This window comes from Prionailurus bengalensis, chromosome B2 (assembly GCF_016509475.1).
Source record: "Prionailurus bengalensis isolate Pbe53 chromosome B2, Fcat_Pben_1.1_paternal_pri, whole genome shotgun sequence".
NCBI lineage: Eukaryota > Metazoa > Chordata > Mammalia > Carnivora > Felidae > Prionailurus > Prionailurus bengalensis.
In genome coordinates this window covers 52987040-53012647 of record NC_057349.1, presented here as the reverse complement: position 1 = coordinate 53012647, position 25608 = coordinate 52987040, and the positions used below count along the sequence as shown (strand labels likewise).

At 37.0% G+C, this 25608-nt stretch overlaps 1 protein-coding gene across 2 annotated transcripts in view; it reads left to right on the top strand.

The window, feature by feature from the left end:
* COL21A1 (collagen type XXI alpha 1 chain) overlaps positions 1-25608 on the top strand; it is a 175941-nt gene that overhangs the window by 118733 nt on the left and 31600 nt on the right. For both annotated transcript variants that reach the window (XM_043591679.1, XM_043591678.1), the window contains one exon: positions 16230-16283. In XM_043591679.1, the coding sequence (XP_043447614.1) occupies positions 16230-16283 (54 nt within the window). The remainder of the gene's footprint in view (positions 1-16229; positions 16284-25608) is intronic.

Genomic DNA, 25608 nt, shown 5'->3' with positions numbered 1-25608 from the left:
TTTAGAGATGTCATCAGGTTTCCTAATCATGAGGCCAAACTTGCTCAGAAATCCAGTCCATATTTTCTTTGTCCACCATTGTTTTCTTTTCCTTTGGACAAACTGTTCATTTATTTGCCTCAGTATTATGTAAGTTACCCAAATATCCATGATTCTTAAAGATTATAAATAGTGCTTCCTGAATGTAAAATATTGGGGCTCATTTTTTTAATTTATTTTCTTAACATTTATTTATTTTTGAAAGACAGAGACCGAGCATGAGCATGGGAGGGACAGAAAGAGAGGGAGACACAGAATCTGAAGCAGCTCCAAGCTCTGAGCTGTCAGCACAGAGCCCGACAGGAGTCTCAGACTCACAAATAATGAGATCATGACCTGAGGTGAAGTCAGACACTTAATCAACTGAGCCACCCAGATGCCCCTGGGGCTTAGTTTTAAGAGCTCAGTCATGTGTTGTTAATTATATTTCAGTGATTCTGTATTTTATTTCCCATTTGTTAATTAAGCAGATATTTATTGATGTTTATTAAGTTCTATATGTACAGAAGGGAACATAACTATATCAGCCCTTATTTTTGTGGAGTGTATAATCTAGTCTCTATTAAAGAACACAGATTTTTCTCTTTAACTTCAAATTTTGCATTCATCTAATTTAATTTTCCTTTGTCTTCTGTTATCAAAAGCCCATGTGCCACAAGAAATGAGATTATGGTTTTTTGGGGTAGTTAAGTCTAGAGAATAGAACTGAATTGGATTTCTACCCCTCAGTGACATTTTCTAATCAACTGTATGTCTTTTGGCAAATTTTTTGACCTTCAGTTTTCTCCATTTAAAATACGGGATAAATATTACTTACATAGATTGGTATGGTATAGGGACTGAGAAAGATAGAGCACCCAGCATAGTACCTGTCAGAGAATGTATTCAATAAGGAATTAGTTTCTTTGTACATTTTTTGATTGGAGCTTTGCATGAAGATCCCTTTTGGAGCCTAAAAAAAAAAAAAAAAAAAACTTTATTGAGGTATGATTGAGATGCAAAAACTGTACATATTTCATATATACCACTTGGTAAGTTTGTAGATAAGTATATAATCATGAAACCATCACCACAGTCAATGCCATAAACATATGTCACCTCCAAAAATTTCCTCCCTATTTATTATTATTATTTTTGTGATGACAACACTTAATATAGGGTCTACCTTGTTAGCTAATTTCAAAGTTTACAATACAGCATTGTTAACTCTGGGCATTAAGCTGTACAGTAGATATCTAGGACTTACTCATTTTGTATAATTGAAACTTTGTACCCTTTGACCAGTCTTCTCTCTCTCTCCCTCTCTCCATCTCTGGGAAACCACCATTCTATTTTCTGCTTCTATGAGTTTGTTTGGGATTCTCCATATAAGTGGGATCATATAGTATTTGTCACTATGTGTCTGGCTTTTGCTTAGCATTGTCTTCTGGGTTCATCCATGTTGTAACAAATGACAAGATTTCCTTCTTTTTTTGAGGATGAACCATATTTCTATGTCTGTGTCTGTATATCTTATCTGTATCTATCTAGATATCACAGTTTCTTTATTCATTCAACTAGTGCACATTTAAGTTACTTAATGTCTTGATTATTGTGAATAATGCTGCAATGGACATGGCATTGCAGATATGTCTTTGATACCCTTATTTGCATTCCGTTGATTAGTGATGTTGAGCACTTTTACATATACTTGGTCATTTGTATGTTGTTTTACAGAAATGACCTTTCAGTTCCTTTGCCCATGTTTAAATAGGGGTGTTATTACCGCTGTTGAGTTGTAGGAGTTCCTTCTGTATTTTGGACATTAATCCTTTATCAGATATATGGTTTGCAAATGTTTACTCCCATTCTTTGGGTTGCCTTTTCATTTTGTTGATGACTTTCTTGTTTGTGCAGAAGCTTTTTGGTTTGATGTAATCCTACTTGACTAATTTTGCTTTTGTTGCCTATGCTTTTGTTTCCTGGATCGAACATACACATTTTAGGATTCTTTTTTCTATTTATATAAAAATTTCCATTGGGATTATGATAGGGATTGAACTGAATCTGTAGGTCATTTGTGGTAATGGATGTTTTAACAATAAAAAATATTCCAGTCCATGAACTAGAGATGACTTTCATTTATTTGTTTATTCCTTAATTTCTTTCATTAATGTTTTATAGTTTTTAGTGTATAAGTCTTTCTCCTTTTTGGTTTAGTTTATTTCAAAGTATTTTATTATTTTTATGCTATTATAAATATGATGTTTTCTTAATTTTCTTTTTGTATAGTTTGCTGTTAGTGTATAAAAATGCAATTGAGTTTTATATGTTGATTTTGTATCCTGCAACCTTATTGAATTTACCAGTTTGAACAGTTTTTTTGTGGAGTCTTTAGGTTTTCCTATATATGGATTATGTCATCTATAAACAGAGACAGTTTTACTTCTTTTTCCAATTTTGATGTTTTTTCTTTCTTTTTCTTGCCTAATTTCCCTAACTAGTACTTCTAGTACTATGTTGAAAAGAAGTGGTAAGAGTGTGCATCTTTGTGTTGTTCCTGATCATAAAGGAAAAGCTTTCAGTTTTTCATCATTAAATACGATGTTCACTGTGGGTTTTTCATATATGCGATCTTTATTAAGTTCCTTCTGTGCCTAGTTTGTTGAGAGTTTTGATGATGAAATGATGTTGAATTTTGTCAAATGTTGTTTCTGCATTTCTTGATCATGTGATTTTTATCTTTATTCTGCTAATGTGGTGTATCACACTGATTTGCATATACTGCCATCTTTGTATCCCAGGGATAAATCTCACTTAGTGATGATGTATGATCCTTTCAATGTGCTGTTGAATTCAGTTTGCTACTATTTGTTGGGGACTTTTGCATGCACCTTCATCAAGGATACTGTGGTTTTCTTTCCTTGTGGTGTTTTGTCTGGCTTTAGTAGCAGGCTAATACGGGCCTCAGAAAATGATTTGGAAGTGTTCTCTCTTCTATTTCTTGGAACATTTTAAGAAGGATTCATATTTAAATGTTTAGTAGAATTTACCTGTGAAGTCTATGGTCCTGGGACTTTATTTATTGCAAGATTTTTGATTACTCATTCAGTCTCCTCATTTGTTTTTGGCCTTTTTAGTCTTTCTCTTTCTTCTTATATCACTTTTGGCAGGTTTTGTGTTTCTAGGAATTTATCCATTTCTTTTAGTATGTCCAATTTTTTTTTGCATACAATTATTCATAAAAGTCCCTCGTGATCTTTTTCATTTCTGTGGCATCAATTGTAATGTCTCCTCTTTTGTTTCTGACTTTATTTGGGTCTTCTCTCTTTTTTCTTTGTCTAGATAACTAAGGATTTGTCCATATTTTATATCTTTTTAAAAAATCAACTCTGGCTTTGTCTATTTTTTCTTTTTCTTTTTTTTTTTTTTAAGGGCAAGGAGATTTTTTCTTTTTTTTTTTTTTTAATTTTTTTTTTCAACGTTTATTTATTTTTGGGACAGAGAGAGACAGAGCATGAACGGGGGAGGGGCAGAGAGAGAGGGAGACACAGAATCGGAAACTGGCTCCAGGCTCTGAGCCATCAGCCCAGAGCCTGACGCGGGGCTCGAACTCCCGGACCGCGAGATCGTGACCTGGCTGAAGTCGGACGCTTAACCAACTGCGCCACCCAGGCGCCCCTATTTTTTCTATTTTTTGTATTCTATATTTTATTTATTTTTGTTCAGATGTTAATCATTTCCTTCCTCCAGCTAACTTTGGGCTTCTTTTTTTTTTTTTTGAGTTTATTGCCCTTTTTGATATTAATCTGGGTAGCATGATTGCATGCGTATACCCACAAGTGTAAACTATAGTTCAGTTTTTAACAGCTTTATTTATAAATAAACCACACATTATATAGTTTACCTATTTAACTTATTGTACACACAATTCAATGGTTTTCAGTATACTTAGAGTTATTAAATTGTCACTTCAATCTAATTTTAGAACATTTTAATCACCTCAAAAAGAAACCCTATACTCATTAGTGGTCTCTTGCAATTTCCTCCCAACCACTCCCCCTCTACTTTCAGCCCTATGCAACCTCTAATGTACTTTCTGTCTCTATGGATTTTCCTGTTATGAATATTTGCTAGGGAATTTGGCAGTATGTGGACTTTTGTGGCTAACTTCTTACACTTAACAGAACATTTTCAGGTTCTTTCTGTGTTTTGGCCTATACAGTACTTTATTCATTTTTATTGTGATATTTCCTATTTATTCACTCATTGGTTGATGAATATTTGGGTTTAACTTATTAAGAAACTACCAAACTACTAAGCTTCAGTATACTTTTTAGTTTGGAATAATTCTAGATTTATACAAAAGTTGCAAGTAACAGTATACAGAGTTCCCTTACACACTCTGTCCATTTTCTCCTGATGTTAACATATTGCTATGGTACATTTGTCAAAAGTAAGACATCAATATTGACACATTGCTATAAGTTAAACTCCATACTTTATTTGGATTTTATTCATATGTCTTTTTTCTATTCCATGATCTAATTGAGGATATTCCACATTGCATTGTTTTGTTATGTCTCCTTAGTCTCTTCTAATCAATGACAATTTATCAGCCTTTTCTCGTTTTTCATGACTTGGACAATTTGAAGAACTTTGATTACGTATTTTGTAGAATATCACTCAGTGTGGGTTTTTCTGATAGTTTCTTCATGATTAGGCTGTAACTGTAAGTATTTTATTTTTTATTTTTTATTTATGGTTTTGGTGGGAAGGGAAGAATAACACAAAGGTGAACTGTCCTACTCATCAGAGAGTATATATGCTGTCCACTTCACTAATCATTGATTATATTAACTTTGATCATTTGGTTATGGTAGTGTTTGTCAGGTTTCTTCACTGTGAAGTTACTGCTTTTTTCCTTTTACATGCTTTACGGAATTGAGTTACTATGTCCAGTTCCTACTTATGATAGGACAGAGGGGCTGAGATTAAAATTTCAACTCACAGAGGGGAGAGTATGTACATATCTTTACATTTATTAGAGGAGAGTTCTGGTTGTAATAATATTGAGTTCTTCCAGTCCATGAACATGGTATATCATTCTACCTAGATGGTCTTTCTTTAATATATCTCAGAAATGTTTTGTAGTTTTCAGCATGCAGATCTTGTATGTGATTTTGTTAAATTCATATGCAAAAATTTTATTTTGTTAAATGCTCTTGTGAATAGATTTTTAAAAATTTTCTCTTGCTAACATGAAAATACGATGGTTGGTATGTTGATTATATACGCTTTTTAAGTTTGAGGAAGATTTTAATTACTAATTAAATTCTTTTACTAAATATTGGGATACTTAGTGTTTTTCTTCCTTCTTGGGTAAGTTTTGCTAATTTGTGTCTTTGAAGGAATTTGTTCATTTCATTTTCAATTTGTTGACATACTTTATTTATAATATTGCATTATTCTTGTTTAATTAACTAATTTTATGAAGTTTGAAATTTTAATTCCAGTATAGTTAACATACAGTGTTACATTAGTTTCAGGTATACAAGATAGTGATTCAACACATCTATGCATTACTCGATGCTCATCATGAAAAGTATACTCTTTAATCCCCATTACCTGTTTCATCCAGTCCCACACCTACCTCCCCTAGGGTAATACATCAGTTCTCCAAAGTTACAAGTCTTGGGGTGCCTAAGTGGCTATGTCATTTGAATGTCTGACTCTTAATTTTGGCTCGGGTCATGATCCCAGGGTTGTGGGATCAACCCCTCTATCAGGCTCCGTGCTGAGCATGGAGCTTGCTTAAGATTCGCTCTCTCCTCCCTCTCTCTCTCTCTCTCTCTCTCTCTCTCTCTGCCTCTCTCTCTCTCTCTCTCTCTCTTTCTCTCTCCCCCCTCCAAAATAAATAAATAAATAAATAAATAAATAAATAAATAAATAAATAAGTAAGTAAAAAACAAGCAAACAATTTTTAATAAATAAATACTTTATTTTTAGAGAGAGAATAGGAGAGGGGCAGGGCAGGCTGGTAGGGAGAATCTTAACCAAGCTCCATGCTCAACTTGGAGCCCAACAGAGGGGTTGATCCCACAACCCTGGAACCGTGGGATCGTGACCTGAGCCAAAATCAGGAGTTGGATGCTCCCCAGACACCCCACAAATCTTTAAAATAAAAGATGTTCCTCGGTTTGTTTCTCTCTTTTTTTCCTTTGCTCATTTGTTTCTTAAATTCCACATATGAGTGAAATGATATGGTGTTTGATTTTCTCTGACATTTTGTTTAGCATTATACTCTCTGGCTTCACCCGTGTTGTTGCAAATGGCAGATTTCATTCTTTTTTGTGGCTGAATAATAGTCTGTTGTATGTATATGCCATCTCTTCTTTATCCATTCATCTATAGATGGACACTTGGTATGTTCAAAATTTGGCTATGGTAAATAATGCTGCAGTAAACCTAGGGGTGCATGTATACCTTTGAATTAGTGTTTTTGTACTTTTTAGGTAACTATCCTATTGCGTATTGCAATTATGTATCATAGGGTAGTTCCATTTTTAACTTTTTGATGAACCTCCTTACTGTTTTCCATAGTAGTGTTATCAGTTGACACTCCTACCAAAATTGCATGAGGTTTCCTTTTTCTTTAAAAAAATTTTTTTAATGTTTGTTTATTTTTTAGAGAAAGAAAGAGCATGAGTGGGGGAGGGGCAGAAAGAGGGGAGATATAGAATCTGAAGCAAGCTCCAGGCTCTGAGCTGTCAGCACAGAGCCTGATGTGGGGCTTGAACTCATGATACATGAGATCATGACCTGATCCAAAGTCAGATGCCCAACCTACTGAGCCACCCTGGCACCCCAAGCGTTTCTTGTTCTCTACATCCTCTCCAACACTTGTTTCTTTTATTTTCTATTTTAGCCTTTCTGATAGGTGTGAGGTAATATTTTATTGTAGTTTTGATTTGCACTGAAGTCAGATGCTTAAACAACTGAGCCACCCAGGCACCCTGAGAAGCTTTTTATTTTGATGTACTCCCAGTAGTTTATTTTTGCTTTTGTTTCCCTTGCCTCAGAGGACATATCTAGAAAAAAAGTAGCTATGGTTGATGTCAGAGAAATTACTGCCTCTGTTCTCTGTAAGGATATTTATAATTTCAGATCTAACTTTAGGTACTAAATCCATTTTGAATTTTTTTAAAGTTTATTTTTTTGAGAGAGAGGGAGAGTGAGTGCGCCCGCATGTGTATGGGAGAACGTGGGGGAGGGGAAGTGAGGTAGAGGGAGAGAGAGAGAGAATCTGAGGCAGGGTTCACACAATCAGTTTAGAGCAATATGTGGGGCTTGAACCCATGAACTTTGAGATCATGACCAGAGCCAAAGTCAGACCCTTAACCAACTGAGTCATCCAGGCACTCCACCATTTTGATGTCATCTTTGTTTTTGGTGTAAGCCAGCAGTCCAGTTCCATTCTTTTACATGTTGCTGTCCAATTCTCTCAACATCAGTTGCTGAAGAGACTTTTTCCCATTGTGTATTCTTTGCTGTTTTGTCAAAAATCAATTGACCATGTAAATGTGGGCTTCTTTTGGGGTTTTCTGTTCCCTTGATCTATGTGCCTATTTTGGTGTCATATTCTTGTCCTTTTAATGTAGGATTTTTGGGGGCGCCTGGGTGGCGCAGTCGGTTAAGCGTCCAACTTCAGCCAGGTCACGATCTCACGGTCCGTGAGTTCGAGCCCCGCGTCAGGCTCTGGGCTGATGGCTCAGAGCCTGGAGCCTGTTTCCGATTCTGTGTCTCCCTCTCTCTCTGCCCCTCCCCCGTTCATGCTCTGTCTCTCTCTGTCCCCAAAATAAATAAACGTTGAAGAAAAAAAATAGAGTTTAATGTAGGATTTTTTAATGTGCTCTCATTCCTGATATTTTGTAATAACTTAACACAGTTACAGTTGAATTCATGCACCACAGGGTTTTTCCTCATTTTCTCTTTTGTCATCTTGGCCTGATGCTTTTTGTGTTGAATCGTTTCGTGATAACTTTTTCCTATTTCTTACATGGAAACTGGTTAAGTTGAGCACTGTATCTCTCATAGGGTCAATAATAGTAAACTTCATTCTCATAGGAAATGAGCCATTCCATCTAGATTTTTCAAAGGACTTGTATAAAATTGTGCAAATTCCTCTATAGTTTTTAAAAAGTTCTTGGTTTCAGTAATTTGTCTCTCTTTGTTACTTGTTTGAATATTTATGCTTTCATTTTCTGTTTGTTTTGTTGTTTTTTTGTTTTTGCTTGATTATATGAGATTGTGGTTTTTCTATTTGTGTTTTTTTTTTTTTTTTTCACAGAACCAACATTGTAATTTAATTATTAACTTCACTGATTTTTCCATTTCTGGTTTTTGGTGTGTTTTTTTGTTTTTGTTTTTTTGTTTTGTTTTTTGTTTTGTTATTACATTTATACTACTTCCTAACTTCTTTCTTTTTTCTTATATTTTTCTAGGTTTTACAATTGGGAATTGAATTCATTTATTTTCATTCTTTTCCTATTTTTTGCTTCCAGTATTTAAATTATACGTATTCTTTTTGATTATTGCTTCAATTGTATTCCCTTGATATTAATGTGCAGTGTTTTCTCATTAATGCTACTTTTAGTGGGGCACCTGGGCGGGTCAGTCACTTAGGTCTTGATTTCAACTCAGGTCATAATCTCAGTGTCATCAGATCAAACCCCGTGTCAGGCTCTGTGCTGAGCATGGAGCCTCCTTGGGATTCTCTTCCTCTCTCTCTGCCCCTCCCCTGCTCTAATATTTATAAGCTATTTTCCACTCTTTGCCCACCTTTGTTTCAAATCTGCAATTAAATATATTCAGGGTTCATCCCCAGGTATATTTATCAGTTATAGTCATCATTGTGGTTTATAGAAGCTGCTTCTATAGTGTATTTCTTAGGAAATGCTTGTGAATACAGTGTTCTCTGAATTCTTATGTCTTAACATGTTTTCTATATTCTTGTTAGTTGAATGACAATTTAGCTGTCACTGTCTTGTCACTGACATTATAAGCTCTTGTCTCACTGTTTTTCTTTGAGTATCTTTGAGATGTTCCTCCACTGCTGTCATGTATGTTGCTGGTAGCAACCTAATTATATTTCTTTTGTAAGTGGCTTCAGGTTTTTTTTTTTGTATGGTAACCCAGAGGGTTAAAAAAACCCAAAACAACAACAACAACAACAAAACACCTTTATGTGTAAAGTCTGATAGCATAGCTTGTCCCAGAATTAAGAATTTATTGCCCCAGAATCCTTATAATAAAGTAGATCCAGGACTTCTTTTAATTTTGGAGTATTCTCTTGGATTGTAGTTTTTTAAATTTTTTAAAATGTTTATTCATTTTTTCAGACAGAGAGAAAGAGACACAACACAAGTGGGGGAGGGGCAGAGAGAGGGAGACACAGAATCTGAAGCAGGCTCCAGGCTCTGAGCTGTCAGCACAGAGCCCGATGTAGGGCTCAAACCCACAAACCACGAGATCATGACCTGAGCTGAAGTCGGATGCTTAAACGACTGAGCCACCCTAGAGTGCCTCTTGGATTATAGTTTTAAATAGAAGTTCTATTACATTATTTTGATTTATATCTTAAGGACTCTAATTTTGGATGTGTTGTGACTTCTTTGACTCTGTTCTCTCCTTCTGACCCTTATTATCTTTTTAAAAAACTCATTTTTATTGGGTACGTTTAGTTTTTTTCCCCCTCAGTACCTTTAAAAATATTAAATCTATTCTCCCTTGTTTTCAGGTAATTTAATCGTAATATCTGAGATTATTTTGTGTTGTCATTTTTTTTCCCTTACATCTGAAAATGCTTGTGTAACATTAATCCAGGTTATAGCATTTGTTTCAGTTTTTTTTTTTCTGCTTCATGTTTATTTTTGTATGAGGGAAATTGACTGAAATGTTTGGGTTCTTATTTTCTGTTTTTCATTTAGTAGTTTTGTTTAAATATTGTCTGCAGATTCTTCTCAATTTGAAATGTTTTATGTGTATTTGGACCTACAGTAATAGGGGTGTAAAAGTTTGAGCAGCTTACTAGGCTTCTTAATTCTAGAGCATCTCCTTTTTATGTATAGTGAAGTTAGCTTTTTATTTAATTATTCTTAATTATTTATCAGAGTGGGGGACAGGGGCAGAGGGAGAGAGAGAATCTTTTTTAAACGTTGTTTATTTTGAGAGAGAGCGTGAGTGAGGGGCAGAGAGAGAGGGGAACAGAGGATTTGAAGCAGGCTTTGCACTGTCATCAGCAAGCCTGATGTGGGGCTCGAACTCATAAACCATGACATCATGACCTGAGCCGAAGTTGGATGCTCAAGAGACTGAGCCACCTAGGTGCCCCTCGATGTTTATTTAATCAATGGAATTAATTATTGGGATAGGTTAAGTATGCCTTTGGTTGGGAAGGTGGAGAAATGAGAAGTATAATGTGTGCATTTAATTATAATGTGGCACATTTAAGAGTACATGTCCAGCAAGTAGTTAAATACTGATAACTGTCTCATTTGCAGAGGGGAAGGAATGGGAGAGTGAACGGAATTGGAAGGGACTATCTTAGGTTGTGGGAAAGAGACCCTTTCACTGTAAAAAAAAAAAAAAAAAAAAAAAAGGAAGGAAGGAAAGAAGGAAGAATTGAAGGATGGAAGAAGGAGGGGGAGGAAGAAAAGAAGAAGAAGAAAAAAAGAATGGGTGGATGTAAATTCAGGACAGTTTGTTGGTTTGGTGGCAAGATGTCTAACTTCTCTGTCCTCTAAGGAAGTGTAAATTATCACCTGTTGAGAGGCAGGGAAAAGGAATTTCTGTTGATTAAAGAACTTTTAACTCTGTGGAGAATGTGGTACAGAAGAGATTAAGAAACTATAGAAGCTGCTTTGAAGTGTAGTTGAAGCTGGAAGTTATCATCTGGTCAACAGTGGTACTATATTTCCCCTCCCATTGCTATACTTAGAAGCCCAAGAGTGGGTCTGAGGAGGCTTTCCGTTTGATTAACTCAATATTGAGGTTTGCATAAGCAAGTGCTGTGCTTGAACAGTGAGGCAAAGGGATAAGAATCTCAGTTAGCAATTGAAATACTGAAAAATGGCGTCGAAACTGGATCTGGAGAGAAGTGAACACAGGACAGGACACATGATAACAGACACAATTTATGGATACTTCCTACATGCCTGGCTCTCTTCCAGCATTGTATATGCATTCTCCCATTAAACTCAAAAGTCATTGAACTACAAGTGGAAAAAAGAAATTATCCTCTTAGAGATGAGGCAACTAAAGAATGAGGAGATTAATAATGTGTCCTAGATCATGTAGCCATAATTTAATAACCACTGAAAATGTCTTTCACCAAATTGTTGAAAAATCATGTTATAGCCAAATAATCTTTCTCCAATATAGGAAATGATGATGGAACTATGACCTCTACTATTTTTGTGGTATTTTAGCTAGATTAAAATATTGACCATCTTTTTAAAAATACTCATGTTTTCTAAATGATAATACTAAGCCATAGCAGTACAAATATGAAAATACCATATTATTTGAAAAAAGTGAAGACTAAAACAAATCATAAGGTAAAGGATTGTTGAAACCCCAATTTTTTGATGACAATGAAATAGCCAACTTTCATGAATCTTCCCTTCTGTGTCTTGAGATGTGCAAGGTACTTCGACAAAGCCTCTTAATTTGTTTTCTTAATAAAAGAATCTTGAGAGTTGGGAGTATTAATGCCACTTAGCCATTATGGTCAGATTAATGCAGATTAATTAATTTATCCGGAAGTGCGGTCATTTACATGGCAGGGCTAGAATTCCAAGCCTAGTTTGTGTGATTCCCCTCTATGCATGATGGGTCCCAAACTTCTTGTCTATTTATTTGGTAACCTGGGAGAAGCTTCCCTAGTCTTATATCTTCAGTATATCCTTTGGTATGGTAGAGATTTGTTTACAAACTAAGAATAAACCATGAATTAAGATCAAAGTCAAAGTATTTAGTAACAAAGTAAGGAACTTCCTCAAAATTAAATTATATTTTAGTGGTCACACACCTGATTTTGAGGGTTGCTATGACCACAAACTAAATTATTCTCCATTATTTTAATTTTTTTTTTGTGGGTAAGTACCAGTGACCACAGCATGAAAGGAAATACACATACAATGCAAGTTTTACGTATCTGTTTTTGGTTAAATTTCCTTCTTAAAAATAGCTGCTTTTTGTGGAATAAATCGTCGTTGACATTAGCTGTAGAAATTGGATTTAGGGATAATGTTTAGCATAGCATCTTTTCAGTTATTTTATATCAAATAAGAAGTTAATAATAGAATGCAAAATGATAGATTAGAGCTAGGGGCATTTGTTTTCCACCAGCCAAACAAATTAGCCTGTGTCAGGTTCTCCAGGTCATGAAAGCAATCAGATGATCAGGTTACGTCACAATACTGCACTTCACAGGTTAGTTGTGTACTGCATTTAATTATTTTATGGAGAATGGCTCCAAAGAAATCATCCTTCATCTCCCAATGAAACATTATTCAGAGAATGAAGAGCACACTTCTAGGTAAAGATTATTTGTCACTGTCTTATGATAACCAAACTCCGTAATTTCACAACAGCGAGTGCTGTAGTGTTGTGCATAAATGTTTCTCCCCATTTCCTTTATCCTCTTGGAATCAAGTATTTAAGAATAAATAGCCAAGTCCTCCTTCCTTCATATGCTCTTTAGTTGTTTCTAAAGAAGGGGACATAAAGCTTTACATGTAGTCATGCGTTTCATTCAGCACAATTCTAAATATTGTAGGTGATAAAACACTCATGTAGATATGTTCCTTGCCTTCAAAGAATGTACAACTCAGGAAAACAACACTTCCATAAACAAGATACCTGTTGAACAGCATAGCCATCATAAAACTCAGTGCCAAGTGTAAAACTGTACAGTGTCATTATAGTTCACACAGAGAGGTGTTGGTAAGCGAAACCAAGGATGTATAAGTCTCTTGAGATGTGGGCTAGAGCAGTGGTCCCGGTGGCCACCGTCCAGCACTTTCTGGGAACTTGTTGGAAATGCCAATTCCTGACATCTACCCCACACCTATTGGATCAGAAACTCTGGGGTGAAGTCCACAATTTTCAGTCTAACAAATTCTCCAGGAGATTCTGTTGCAGCTAGTATGAATATCACCACTGTAGATAATAAAATAGTGATATTTTATTACTATTTATTATCTAGTGATAGATAATAAAATAGTGATATTTTGTTCATATGATGATGTATCATTATGTTTAAGAAGTAGGAATAGAAAGAAAATAAATCCTCAAATAATTTGGGGACTTAATTATTGATAATCCTTGATGATGATTAGTAAGCTTTTAAAAAACCCTCTGCTAATTAGAATAAAAAAATAAGACGAAGTCTTCAGAGTAGTAAAAGGAGACAGTTTTTTTGTCAGCTAAAGTAGTCATGTAATTCCAGATTACTTGTTTCTCCTATTTGACAACTGCCCTCCTCCCTTTATATACGGAAGATCTAAACTACAGATTTGCTTAGCATCACATATGACAGTACCTGGAGGTATGGGAAGGTAAGTGGCCTAATGATTTAAAGATACACCATGTCCCTCACATCATCAGAGTCAGCTGGGTGTGTTAAAACCGACTGCTGGGCTCCACCATCCAGAGCTGCTGATTTGTTAGGTCTGAAATGTTGTGTTTTGAAGTTCCCACATGAAGTGAGGCTGAGCTGGCTGATGTGGGGGAATGAATCGTCCGTCCTGTTAATCTTAATGTTGAGTTTAGATGTAGTCATTGTAGGATTTCTCTGTTTTATTAAGTCCTGACAAATCCCCTTTCTTTAATTTTTCAGACTTGGTAACCTATAGCTTTTAAACTTAGTGGATCCTACATATATCCTTGTTTCTCTGATATTTTCATTAGCTTTTCTGTAGAACCATCAGGCCAGCAGCACTCCCCCTCCCAATGTGGTTAATTTACAGGAAACATCATTCTTTGCTCCCTCTGTCATCACTTGTCAGCTGGTGTTTGTAAATAAAATTGGAACAGATGAAATATTTGGCTTTCACTGGTATTTCACTGGGCCTATGAAATGCAAGAATTCATAAAAGTGGGAGAACACTGGTTACATAAAGTGAGACGGTTGAGTTTTTTTTCTAAGTGCTGATTATGTTAGCCAGGTTCTTCGTTTTGTGGTTTGTTTTTTACAGTTTTGGGAAATTCATTAGAATCTGAAACTCTGTAAAACAATGTTGGCATATGCATCGGTACGTGTATTCTGAGACTCTTTACCCTTAGATCTGTTTCCACTCAGGCATTTGAAGCATTTACAAGAAAAATGCTTTTGTTTTACTTTCTTGCTCTCATGTAGAATGAAATGTTTTTTCTGGTATGAAGGAAAGTGTGGCATAATTGCAGAGAACTTTGCTTGTTATGATGCAACATTTGGCTGGACAGAAAACAAAATATGGCTCCTAATGACTGTTAGGTTTCAGAAAGCCTAAATGTTTGAGGGTGTGTCTGTCTGTGTCTGTGTGTGTATTTTAGGAGGCTTCTCCCCCACTACCCCTTATTTGTGTCTCGGCAGTTTAATAGCTGTATTGATCTGTAAATGTTACATATGTTATGAATAAATTCAGCTAATATTTATAAGCAGAGTGTCAGATACTTTTGTATACACTGGCATTTTGGGAAAAAGTTTGAGGATGCTAAAAGGTGGATGTAAAATAGGATGCTTAAATAATTTGAACATAGTAATTTAAAGGCGTAAAACTGAAAACTAGGATAGTTTTTATAGCTACCTAAAAATAAGCATTTTAAACATATAAAATGTTTATTTTAAATAGGTAGATACTATGGGGCGCCTGGGTGGCTCAGTTGGTTAAGTGTCTGACTTCAGCCCAGGTCATGATCTCATAGTTTGTGGGTTCGAGCCCCGCGTCTGGCTCTGTGCTGACAGCTCAGAGCCTGGAGCCTGCTTCGGATTCTGTGTCTCCCTCTGTCTCTGCCCGTCTGCCACTCATGCTCTGTGTCTCTCAAAGATAAATAAACATTAAACAAGTTTTTTTTTTTAATAGGTAGATACTAAATGAAAGTGCCAAATAATTTCAAGTAATAGCCTATAAATCCATTTAATGAAAGCTTTATTTGTTTTTAAAATGCAACTGTTGCTTGCAAGGTCAAATTAGAATGATCAATTCTTTTTTTTTTTTTTTTTTTAAATTTTTTTTTTTAATGTTTATTTATTTTTGAGACAGAGAGAGACAGAGCATGAATGGGGGAGGGCCAGAGAGAGAGGGAGACACAGAATCTGAAGCAGGCTCCAGGCTCTGAGCTGCCAGCACAGAGCCCGACGCGGGGCTCGAACTCACGGACCGTGAGATCATGACCTGAGCCGAAGTCGGACGCTTAACCGACTGAGCCACCCAGGTGCCCCTAGAATGATCAATTCTTATAGATCCAAAAGAATGTTCTAATTCATTGGGTCCAGTACAACAGAATGATCATTTTTAAAGTAAAAAGGAAGATAAAAATATGAAAGGATTCATTTCACCCTCTTGGTCTTTTCCTAGATTGTCTATATTTTGGTAATTTGTTCTTCTATTGAAATCCTATCATTGTTTCGCCAAATTACAACAAAAATCTCCTTGGAATTTCTATTGAAATTGTACTAAATTTTGATTAATTTGGAGACATCTGACATCCTTATGCTATGAAGACTTTATAGCTTCAAAACTATGAAAGAGATTTTCTATCCATAAGGAGGATATGTATCTCCTTTTATTTAGGCTTTTTACCTAATTTGTTAATAGAGATCTATAATTATACATAAAAAATCTTGTATTCTTGTTAGAATTTTTCTTAGTCAAAGTTTTGTTTGCTATTTTATTATTTATTTAACTTATTTTTTAATTGAAGTACAGCTGACACACAGTGTTATAGACAGTTTCAGGTATACAACATAATGATTCAACAATTCTGTGTATTATGCTGTACTCACTGTAAGTACGGTTGCTGTCTGTCACCATGCAGCGTTATTAATAATCTGGAAGTAATTTTTATGTTTGTATCTAATGTGCTTTAATACTCACTTATATATATTTGTTTTATAAGCATGCCTGAAAATAGAATTCTCTATTTTCTTTTTTTATCTTTAAAAGGGAGAAGTGGGACCTCCGGGTGCTCCAGGTCAGGATGGATCACGGGGAGAGCCTGTGAGTATCTTCTTAATTGTGTTCCAAAAGATGAGGTTCGTTTCCTGTCGTGAAATCTCTAAGTGCTCCTGTCAGATGCCCTGTTCTTGTTCAGTAACTTTCAGTCTGAGATGTCGTAACGTCTCTTTATGGAACACTGTAAAATAGTGAACTATTTAGTCCTTTTTGCAAAACAGGAAGAATGTTGCCAGCAGACAGTTCCCGTGCAGTATGAATTATGATCACGAGTACTTGCGCCTGTGCAAACAAATGGCTAATACAAACAACAGGGTCTGTTGCTGACCCTTTAGTCAGTGTCACCTTGTCACTGGTTCGCTGTTTTGTAGTCTGCTTTCTGGGATCATGCGTTCAATAAGAATTAGGGTAAGAGGGGCGCCTGGGTGGCTCAGTCGGTTGGGCGTCCGACTTCATCTCAGGTCACGATCTCACGGTTCGTGAGTTCGAGCCCCGCATCGGGCTCTGGGCTGATGGCTCAGAGCCTGGAGCCTGCTTCCGATTCTGTGTCTCCCTCTCTCTCTGCCCCTCCTCCATTCATGCTCTGTCTCTCTCTGTCTCAAAAATGAATAGACATTAAAAAAAATTAAAAAAAAAAAAGAATTGGGGTAAGAAACATGATGGAGAAAGTACCGATTCTGAATCCTCAACATATGTATCTTTAGCAAGTGCGCCAGGGGACTCAATTTCACTTACAGTCTCCCCCGCCTTTTATTCCTACAACTCCTGGCCGACATTGGCCAACATTTAAAGATCAGCAGGTCTCATTTTGTTCGTCAAAGTTACTTATTGTTAGGGAATTTGCAGTTTGTTTTGGGGATAACTAGATTAAGAAATTTAAAAATCGCCAAGATATATTGCAGTTTATCACAGCATGTTCACGTGAGCCCTCAGAGTCTAAATACTGGACAGAAGAGGGAGAGAGGAATCATTAAAGCCTCTTACATGGACAGACTGAACTCCTCTTAGGATGCCGCAATCATATATTGATTAACTTCTCATCTTGTGTATTATAATGCATTAGTGCAAGTTCTCTACACAGCTACTGCCTTCAAGGAACTTATAATCTAGTAAAAAAAAAAAATGATGCAAATCCTTGCCAACCTGTGGCAGTTTTTAGTAAATGCCAAGTAGGGATTTAACATGGAATCTGAAGGCCAGGGTTTAAAGATAGTTTCTGCCACACTCCAGCTGTGCAAGCTTGGCTAAATCAGTTTGCCTCTTTGAAAACTTTTCTCCTTATCTGTGAAGTGTGCATACTTAACCATACCTACTTTGCTGTGTTGTTGGGAGGCTTACATAGGAAACATGAAAAAAAATGTGAGAACATTGCACAAATGCAGGGAATTATCTCAAGTGCAGAAGCAGTATGGAAAGGGAATCTTGTATCATGAGAAATATTTATGAAGGATTTGGGGCTTGATTTTATCTTGAAAGGGTGACTGGGAAATAAAGGAAGACAAGAGGGAGAAAGAATATTAGTAAAGGCACACAGGCTGGGATGGTTAAGTGTGTGCCCAAGAAATGATGAAATGATTTTTTTTTTTTTTACTGTTTATTGAGAGAAAAGAAGAGAGAGAAAGAGAATCCCCAGCAGGCTCCACAATGTTAGCGCAGAGCCTGATGCAGGGCTCAATCTCAGGAACCATGAGATAGTGACCTGAGTGGAAACCAAGAGTGGATGCTTAACCGACTGAGCCACCCAGTGCCCCATGATGAACTGATCTTAATGAGGTCCTGAGGCTGCACTGATAGGTCCTTACTGGGCGGTAGGAAGTGAAGTTGGGAAGTTGGATAGAATCATAATATGGAGATCCTCAACTCCAATTTGGGAGAGAAGTAATTCGGGAAGTAAACTTTTTTCACTTGCATGGAAGTGACATGAGAAAACAAGAGTAATGTGATATAAAATAGTGCTTTAGAGGCAACTATGAGCTCCTGATAGATTCAGGATGGATTGAAAAGAGAAGAGACTAGAATCAAGACGTCAATTTGCTAACTATTTTGACAGACTGGGCATGGGCAAAATAAGGCCTCTGGGTGTGAATTGGAATGGAATGTGAGCACCGGATGTCTGACTCATAATTTTTATTATTGAGGAAGAATTCTAGGACTTGGTAACTGGATATGAGAGTGGGTATGTTTATTTGTTCTTATTTCAAACAAAGTGTGTGTGTGTGTATGTATGCACGTGTGTGAGCACATGTGCATGCATGCACATGAACACGGGCAGGACAAGAGAAGACAGACAGGTGAGAGAGAGAAAGTTCAAATGGAAGAGGAGAGGGAAATAAGAGACAACTGAAATGAAAAACAGGTTATAATTGGAGTTGATTGTGTTTTAAGTCTTTGAGTCAGTTATTTGGAATTGTGACTCTTCCCACAGAAGCGATGTTAGAAAGGGTAGACTGACCAAGTGTAAATGTGAGCAATTATGCAGTGTGAGTGGCATATATTTACTTTAAAAATAATACTGTTGGGATCCTGTTAATTAAGCCAGATAGGATAAATAGGAAATTAGGGACCCTCAGGGACTCTTTTCCTCTTCCAAGGATGCCTGTTCCTTACAGCAGCCAGAAGCAGATGCCCATCTGTGTTTTCTTGTGCCCTGTCTGCTCCCACTTTGTTCAAGATTTACCTTCATCTAGAACTTTTGCACTAGGATAAAATTCCATCCCAGGCAACATGGATGGCCCTTCGGATTTAAACCTTTTCTTTCTTTGCTCCCTTCCTGTTTTCACTGCGTTCCCAGAATGTATACGGCATTGGTTTTAGTGAGAGAAACACCGGGACTGCTCAAGGAGCCGTACAGACTCGCAGAGGAGGTAGACAGTAAAGGGATAAAGAAACAAAAGCTAATTACAAAGTTCCAAGGCAATCAAGGTGCTGGGGCAGGGAATCATGGTAGTGGGACGGTGGAAGTATCTGGAATGTAATCTCTTCTAAACCAGCGACATAGAAGACTGGGAGTTACCAAGTGTAACTCTTTGGACTCTCTCCAGGTCTGTCCCACCAGATCAGGGAAGGCAAGAACAGTCCCTACCCCTCCTCTCCCTCTCTTTCTCTTTCCTGCAAACCTCTGGAGAAGCCAGGATTCCCAGGCCAGAAGACATATTCTCGTAGGAAAGCAATTAATAGATTAAGCATCTAAAATTGGCCCACGTTATCTGGATAGAATTCTTGTGATGTGTATTATTTTACAATAAAGAATGTAATTACAGATTAGTCCCTTCCTTTGGCCATTAATGAAAACTTGGTTGTTAGAAGTAACATCCTGGGAAGATTGATCTTTACCATTTGTGGAAAAGCTTTGAAAACAGGAGAAAATGAAAGTTTTTATATTTGGTAATGCAAACAAATGAATATTCTTCCATTGCATGTGGATGTGGGTTGTAAGTATTTATGATGAATGATTTAGCCCCGCTAAAAAGGACATGTTCACTTTGTTTTATAATGTGGCAGCCAAAAATTAATGGAGCTTAAATTGGAAGGGCAGAAGCTCTTAGAAAAATGCTTTAAAGCTAATTAAACACAGCTCGTAGCAGCCAGATCATGGTTCATCCCTGTAAGCAGATTGATAAATATGAACCCTAATTCCTGGAATTCAAATTGAGGACAAAGGCTATATTTCATTGGGAAAAGATTATATTGTCTAAAGTATAATTACATTCAAATGCCCATACTTTGAATTTTAAAGTCTAGTATAGGCCAATTCTAATGGTGATTTAGTCCCAAAGGTGATTTACTTTCTAAGTGCCAAATTATACGTACTTAACTTCAACCCAGGTGACCAGATACTCAGTTCTAACACTTGCTGGACTTATTATAATTGGTTTCAACCACGGAATGCTCCGTTTAAGGATTATAGTCTGATCATTCATTGTGCCGGACATTATACTATTCCAGGAGAATGTGAAGATTAATTTGTGAGGGCCCTGCCCTCAAACAGTCCCACGAGCCAGTAGATAGTTTAGTAGAAATGTTAAGGAGGTAGGCACATGGGGTCTTGCAAAGTTGAAGAAGATGTGTGTAACACTACATGAGTTTGGGATCATCACTTGGCCCAATTCATTCTTCTTTTCTTTTTAATAATAGCATTATTGAGATATAATTCACATACTGTACAATTCACTTGTTTAAAGCACATAGAGATACATTCCTAAACAAGCTAGTCTCTTGGCCAAATCCTGGAAGATAAATAGGAGTTGTCTAGTTGTTTGGCCTGGCAAGGCAGGAACCTGTAGCATATTCCACAGCGTCAAAGTATAAGAAATCATGATACTTTACAAAAAGCTGACACTAGTTCAGGCTGCTTAGGATACATGAAAAGGATGGGATAGAAATAGAAGATGAGGTTGTGGGGGTGGTAGCAGCCAAATCCAAAAGGGCCCCATATGTCTGTGCTGTTCGCCCTTAAATCTGACAGCAGTGGGACCTTTTCAAAGGTTTTGAGTAGGCAAGTGAGTTGATCAGAGTTAGAAAGTTTAAAAAAATTTTAATGTTTATTTTTGAGGAAGAGAGAGAGAGTGTGAGTGAGAGAGAGGTAGACACAGAATCTGAGGTAGGCTCCAGGCTCTGAGCTGTCAGCACAGAGCCCTTTGCAGGGCTTGAACTCACGAACTGTGAGATCACGACCTGAGCCAAAGTCAGATGCTGAACCAGCTGAGCCAGCCAGGTGCCCCAAATTCAGAAAGTTTTAGAGAGGTGATTCAGACAGCAGAAAAGAGAATAGACAAAGGTGAGCTGAGGTAGAGGACAGAGCCTTGCAGCTGTCTAGCTGGGCTGTGCCCCAGTACAACTAGGGCATGAACATTGAGAGTGGGAGGGAGTGGGGTGGGACTGGTTTGAAATGAACTGAAAGGTGGACCAGCAGGGTTCGAGGATCAATTGCATGTGTTACTTAATGATGAAAAAGGATGACTCTCAAAGTTCTACTGCATGGATGATAGCACAGGGAGACCAAGCAATAAATAGGAAAGAGAGCAGGGAGAATAAGTTTGTACTGGGGGAGATGATCGTACGATATTTTCACATGGGACTTGCTGGATAATAACAAAGACATTTAAATAGGTGTCCTGTGCTTTGGGTAATGAGAAAAGAATAGACATGTACAAATGGAGGCTAATACAATTCCAATAGGAGATAGTGGGTCAGATTCAAGGAAATTATAGGCGGATTTTGTGAATAACTAGGGTGTACTAGGTTGAAAATGCCCCTCCCCCCCCCCCCCCCCCCCCGATAATCAGACCCTCTAATGCCTGAAACTGGTAAATGTTATCTTACTTGAATGAAGGGCCTTTGCAGATGTGATTAAACTAGGATATGGTGATGGAGAAACAATCCTGGATTGCCTGAGGGGTAGCTGATACAAGTTCAAAGGTGCTGAGAGCAGAATTAAAGTCTCTCAGAGGCAGAGGTGAGAACGTGGCTGAGGTGGGAGTGATACAGCTACAAGTCAAGGAATGCTGACAGCTACCAGAAGTTGGAAGAGATGAAGAATGGATTCTCCCCTAGAGCTTCTGGGGGGAACACAACCCTGTTAAGCTCTGGACTTCAGACTTCTGGCCTCCAGAAGTGTGAGAGAATAAAATTCTTTTGTTTCAAATGACCAAGTTTGTGGTGACTTTTTTTTACAGCAGCCACAGGGCAGTAGTACACGGGGGCTTGTTATCAAATCATTTGTGGAATGGACCCGTGTCAAAAGGCGTGTGAGCACATACTGATACCTATCACACACTTAGTAGTAGCACATGTATCGATTAAAACCATTTGGGGTTAAAGCACATAGGTAAACAAGTTTCAGTGACAGTTTGGTTAAAAGCAAGGCTCCCCAGCCACAGATATCTTCTGATTTAGAAATTTTGCTAAACTGTCAAGTGTTTTTTTTTTTTTAATGTTTTTTTTTTTTTTAATTTTTGGGACAGAGAGAGACAGAGCATGAACGGGGGAGGGGCAGAGAGAGAGGGAGACACAGAATCGGAAACAGGCTCCAGGCTCTGAGCCATCAGCCCAGAGCCTGACGCGGGGCTCGAACTCACGGACCGCGAGATCGTGACCTGGCTGAAGTTGGACGCTTAACCGACTGCGCCACCCAGGCGCCCCTGTCAAGTGTTTTTTAAACCTTAATGCATGAACTTCTCATTTTTCTATTTTTGTGTCATTCGATTTGGTAACTTTTGGCCCATAGGTCTTGCACGGTTGGAACAGTTTAAATGTCTGATACTTAATGTGTTATATATATAAACTGTGCAAAATGTATATGGATTTAAACATAGTTTAAAAAAATTGGTACTATATGAATGTGTATGTATAAAAAATAATCTGCACAGTAAACATACAGTTTAATCCTGTTTTGGTTACTTGGCTTATTTTTTCCCCAGGTTGGTTTTTGATGTCTGTTATGTTCCATTTATTTATCTGTAGTTTATTTTCTCCCCTGAGCATGCCATTGTTTTTGTAATACATTATAAAAAAAAAATTGAGGTCTGGATTGTGAGTGGCTTACAGTGTTTCCTTTCTGTTCTGTTTTTAAAATATGTTAAGCTTGTCAGATGACATTTTCATTTTTGTGCGGAGGAATAGAGAACAATCAGATTGGGGCGCCTGGGTGGTGCAGTCGGTTAAGTGTCCGACTTCAGCCAGGTCATGATCTCGCGGTCCGGGAGTTCGAGCCCCGCGTCAGGCTCTGGGCTGATGGCTCAGAGCCTGGAGCCTGTTTCCGATTCTGTGTCTCCCTCTCTCTCTGCCCCTCCCCCGTTCATGCTCTGTCTCTCTCTGTCCCAAAAATGAATAAAAAACGTTGAAAAAAAAATTTAAAAAAGAGAACAATCAGATTGCTTCAAGGAATCCTCATGTGTTTTCACAAATCACTCCGATTTTACCTTGGGCAGTTAAGTGGATGGGATGACAGGGCACCAACACACCAAATTCAATTAGTTGAAAAACAAAAACTGGAAACATCCATATTTGACCAAATGAACTTTTAGGGCAAATCATCATGTTGACCAGCTACTTTCCCATGGCCCATTGTTGCTGGCCAAATTATCTGTGGTGTCAACATTTCCACTGCTTCTTTGTCATAGCTGTTCTTGTCCTGCTGCTCAATCCTGATGACATGCTGTATTTAGGGTAACATTTTTCCTCAGACGGTCTGAGGCGTTTGCTTGCTACTTCTCTCCTGATCAGCCAGCCCCTTGTGGCTCATGGCGAAGATGTGTAAGCAGGGCCTGGACTCCACTCTTTGAGCCAAGATCCCTGGAGCTCCATGAGGATGAGAGAAAGGATGGCACTTTTTCTGGAGCTATGGAGGTGAGCACACGTTTCTAAAATATGCATGTGTTAAGCCTTTTTTATTCTGGAAATGTTCGCTGTATCATTTTTCTAGGAATGAAGATGTGGTGTTCCCTGTACTATATATTCGAGGACATTGGCTCATAGAGGTTTCTGTTTCCTTTCCTCATGTCTTTCAAAAATTTCTAAACCCCCATGTTGTGCTTGTGTGTATGGTGTAATGTTAGCTGCTGAACTGGTCCAAGTCATCATGTACTTAAGAGACGAGTAGGTGTTTTGTTTAATTGCCTTTTCTCTGGTGTGGTGATTTGACTTGTCATTTTTCTGCTTATAAGCCAAAGACATCCATAAACTTCTTGGGGGAAAGTTAATGTCAAAAGGCTATGGTGGTTTCCCATGTGGAATAATTCACTTTATTATATTAGCAATGTGGAGGTATCCTTATTTACCTACTTGACTGTATTTTTTAATTTATATTGAGAAGGAAGAAATTATTACGAAGAGAAAAACCCAAGTTCTGTTTTTGTTCCTATTTGATTGGCATTTGAGTAACAAGCTTTTTAAAATATTCTGTAGAGATTTGTAACATCTTTTTCCCACTCTTCTTTCAGGCACCAGGAAGGACACATCCTTGTTATGTGTTGAGTGAAACAAGCTTAACCCGATGTTTCCTGAGAATTTCACATGGCATTTCTTAGTATCAAGGCAGCTGGCATTTAACAACTTAGAATATTCGAAAAATTGAATTGTATTTATTATTGTAATAATCCCCTGCTGATTCCAGGGTGGGTTATGTTTTAAAACCTGATTGAGAGTAAACCCTTAGAATGAATTTTGAAGTTGGTTTTATCTAAAATAATGTATAAGTCTGATTTATCTGCAGGAGTGATTAACTTTGTTCGGTGATATCTGCAATTTTTTGGTTTCCCAAAATATGAAAACATTGTATCTGTTTCTTTAAACATAAAAAACAAATGGCACATTATCTGTATAAATTAGTTAATAAAATCCCACTAGATTTAACAAAGGATTCACTTAATTCTTTCCATTATAAATGATTCCACTGGAAGAGTAAACCAGAGCACCATCAAACAACTTTAATAAAGTGACTTTATGGATTTTAAATTTGGGGGCTCTGTGTTTATGGTACTGATCATTTTTCTGTTGTTCTGAAGAAATCTTTTAAATATGTTCATTGTAAAATTATTGATCAGCATTAAAATGTATTTATTTCAGTCTTTCTCTTGTTTATTTGTTTCCTTATAATTCAAAAAGGCTTTATCAATTTCTGAAATGACAAGAGCGTTGAATGTAATCGAACCTAGGAAATGACGTGTGATTAGTTCTTAGAATGGTTAACATATAATATGGGTAAATAGAATCTTCATGTTGCTTACATAGGCTCACTTCTCACTGACATGGGGATTGATTACATCCACCTCTGGAGAATGGGTGACAGGAAGCTTACATCACCATATGTACAGGATATTTAGTCTAGGTTTCAAAGCTTTCAAGACTTTGACTTTAAAATTATGTTCTTTAGTCATACAGGGGCTGGGGTTGTTTTGTATACTTTTAATCTTGTTATAAGGTATCATATGATACTTTTGAATTAGTCCAAATACATTCTCCATTTTCAAAGCATGAAACTACAGAATTAACAGTGTTGTTTAAGACAAGGCATATTTATTTTAATACTGGATTCATGATCCATATTAGTGGCTGTTTTAGACGAAATGAGAATGTTTTCCATTCGTTCTATTTTCACAAGTGTGGAAACTAATACATTGTTGATGTGATGTGGAGTGCACACTTTGGTAACTAGATTATTTCATTCTAAACAGCTCTTGTTTTTATATTTTAAGAAATATTTTCAAAATGCTTGACTGTGGTTACCACATTGAGCACTAGACAAATGTTTGATGTCCCTGAGAACATCAGAAAATCATTTATATTCTCAGTATGTTAGGGTGTGTAAAATACATATGGGGAATATCTGAGAAAGAGCACTTAAAAATACTTGTTTATACCAATGTGCATT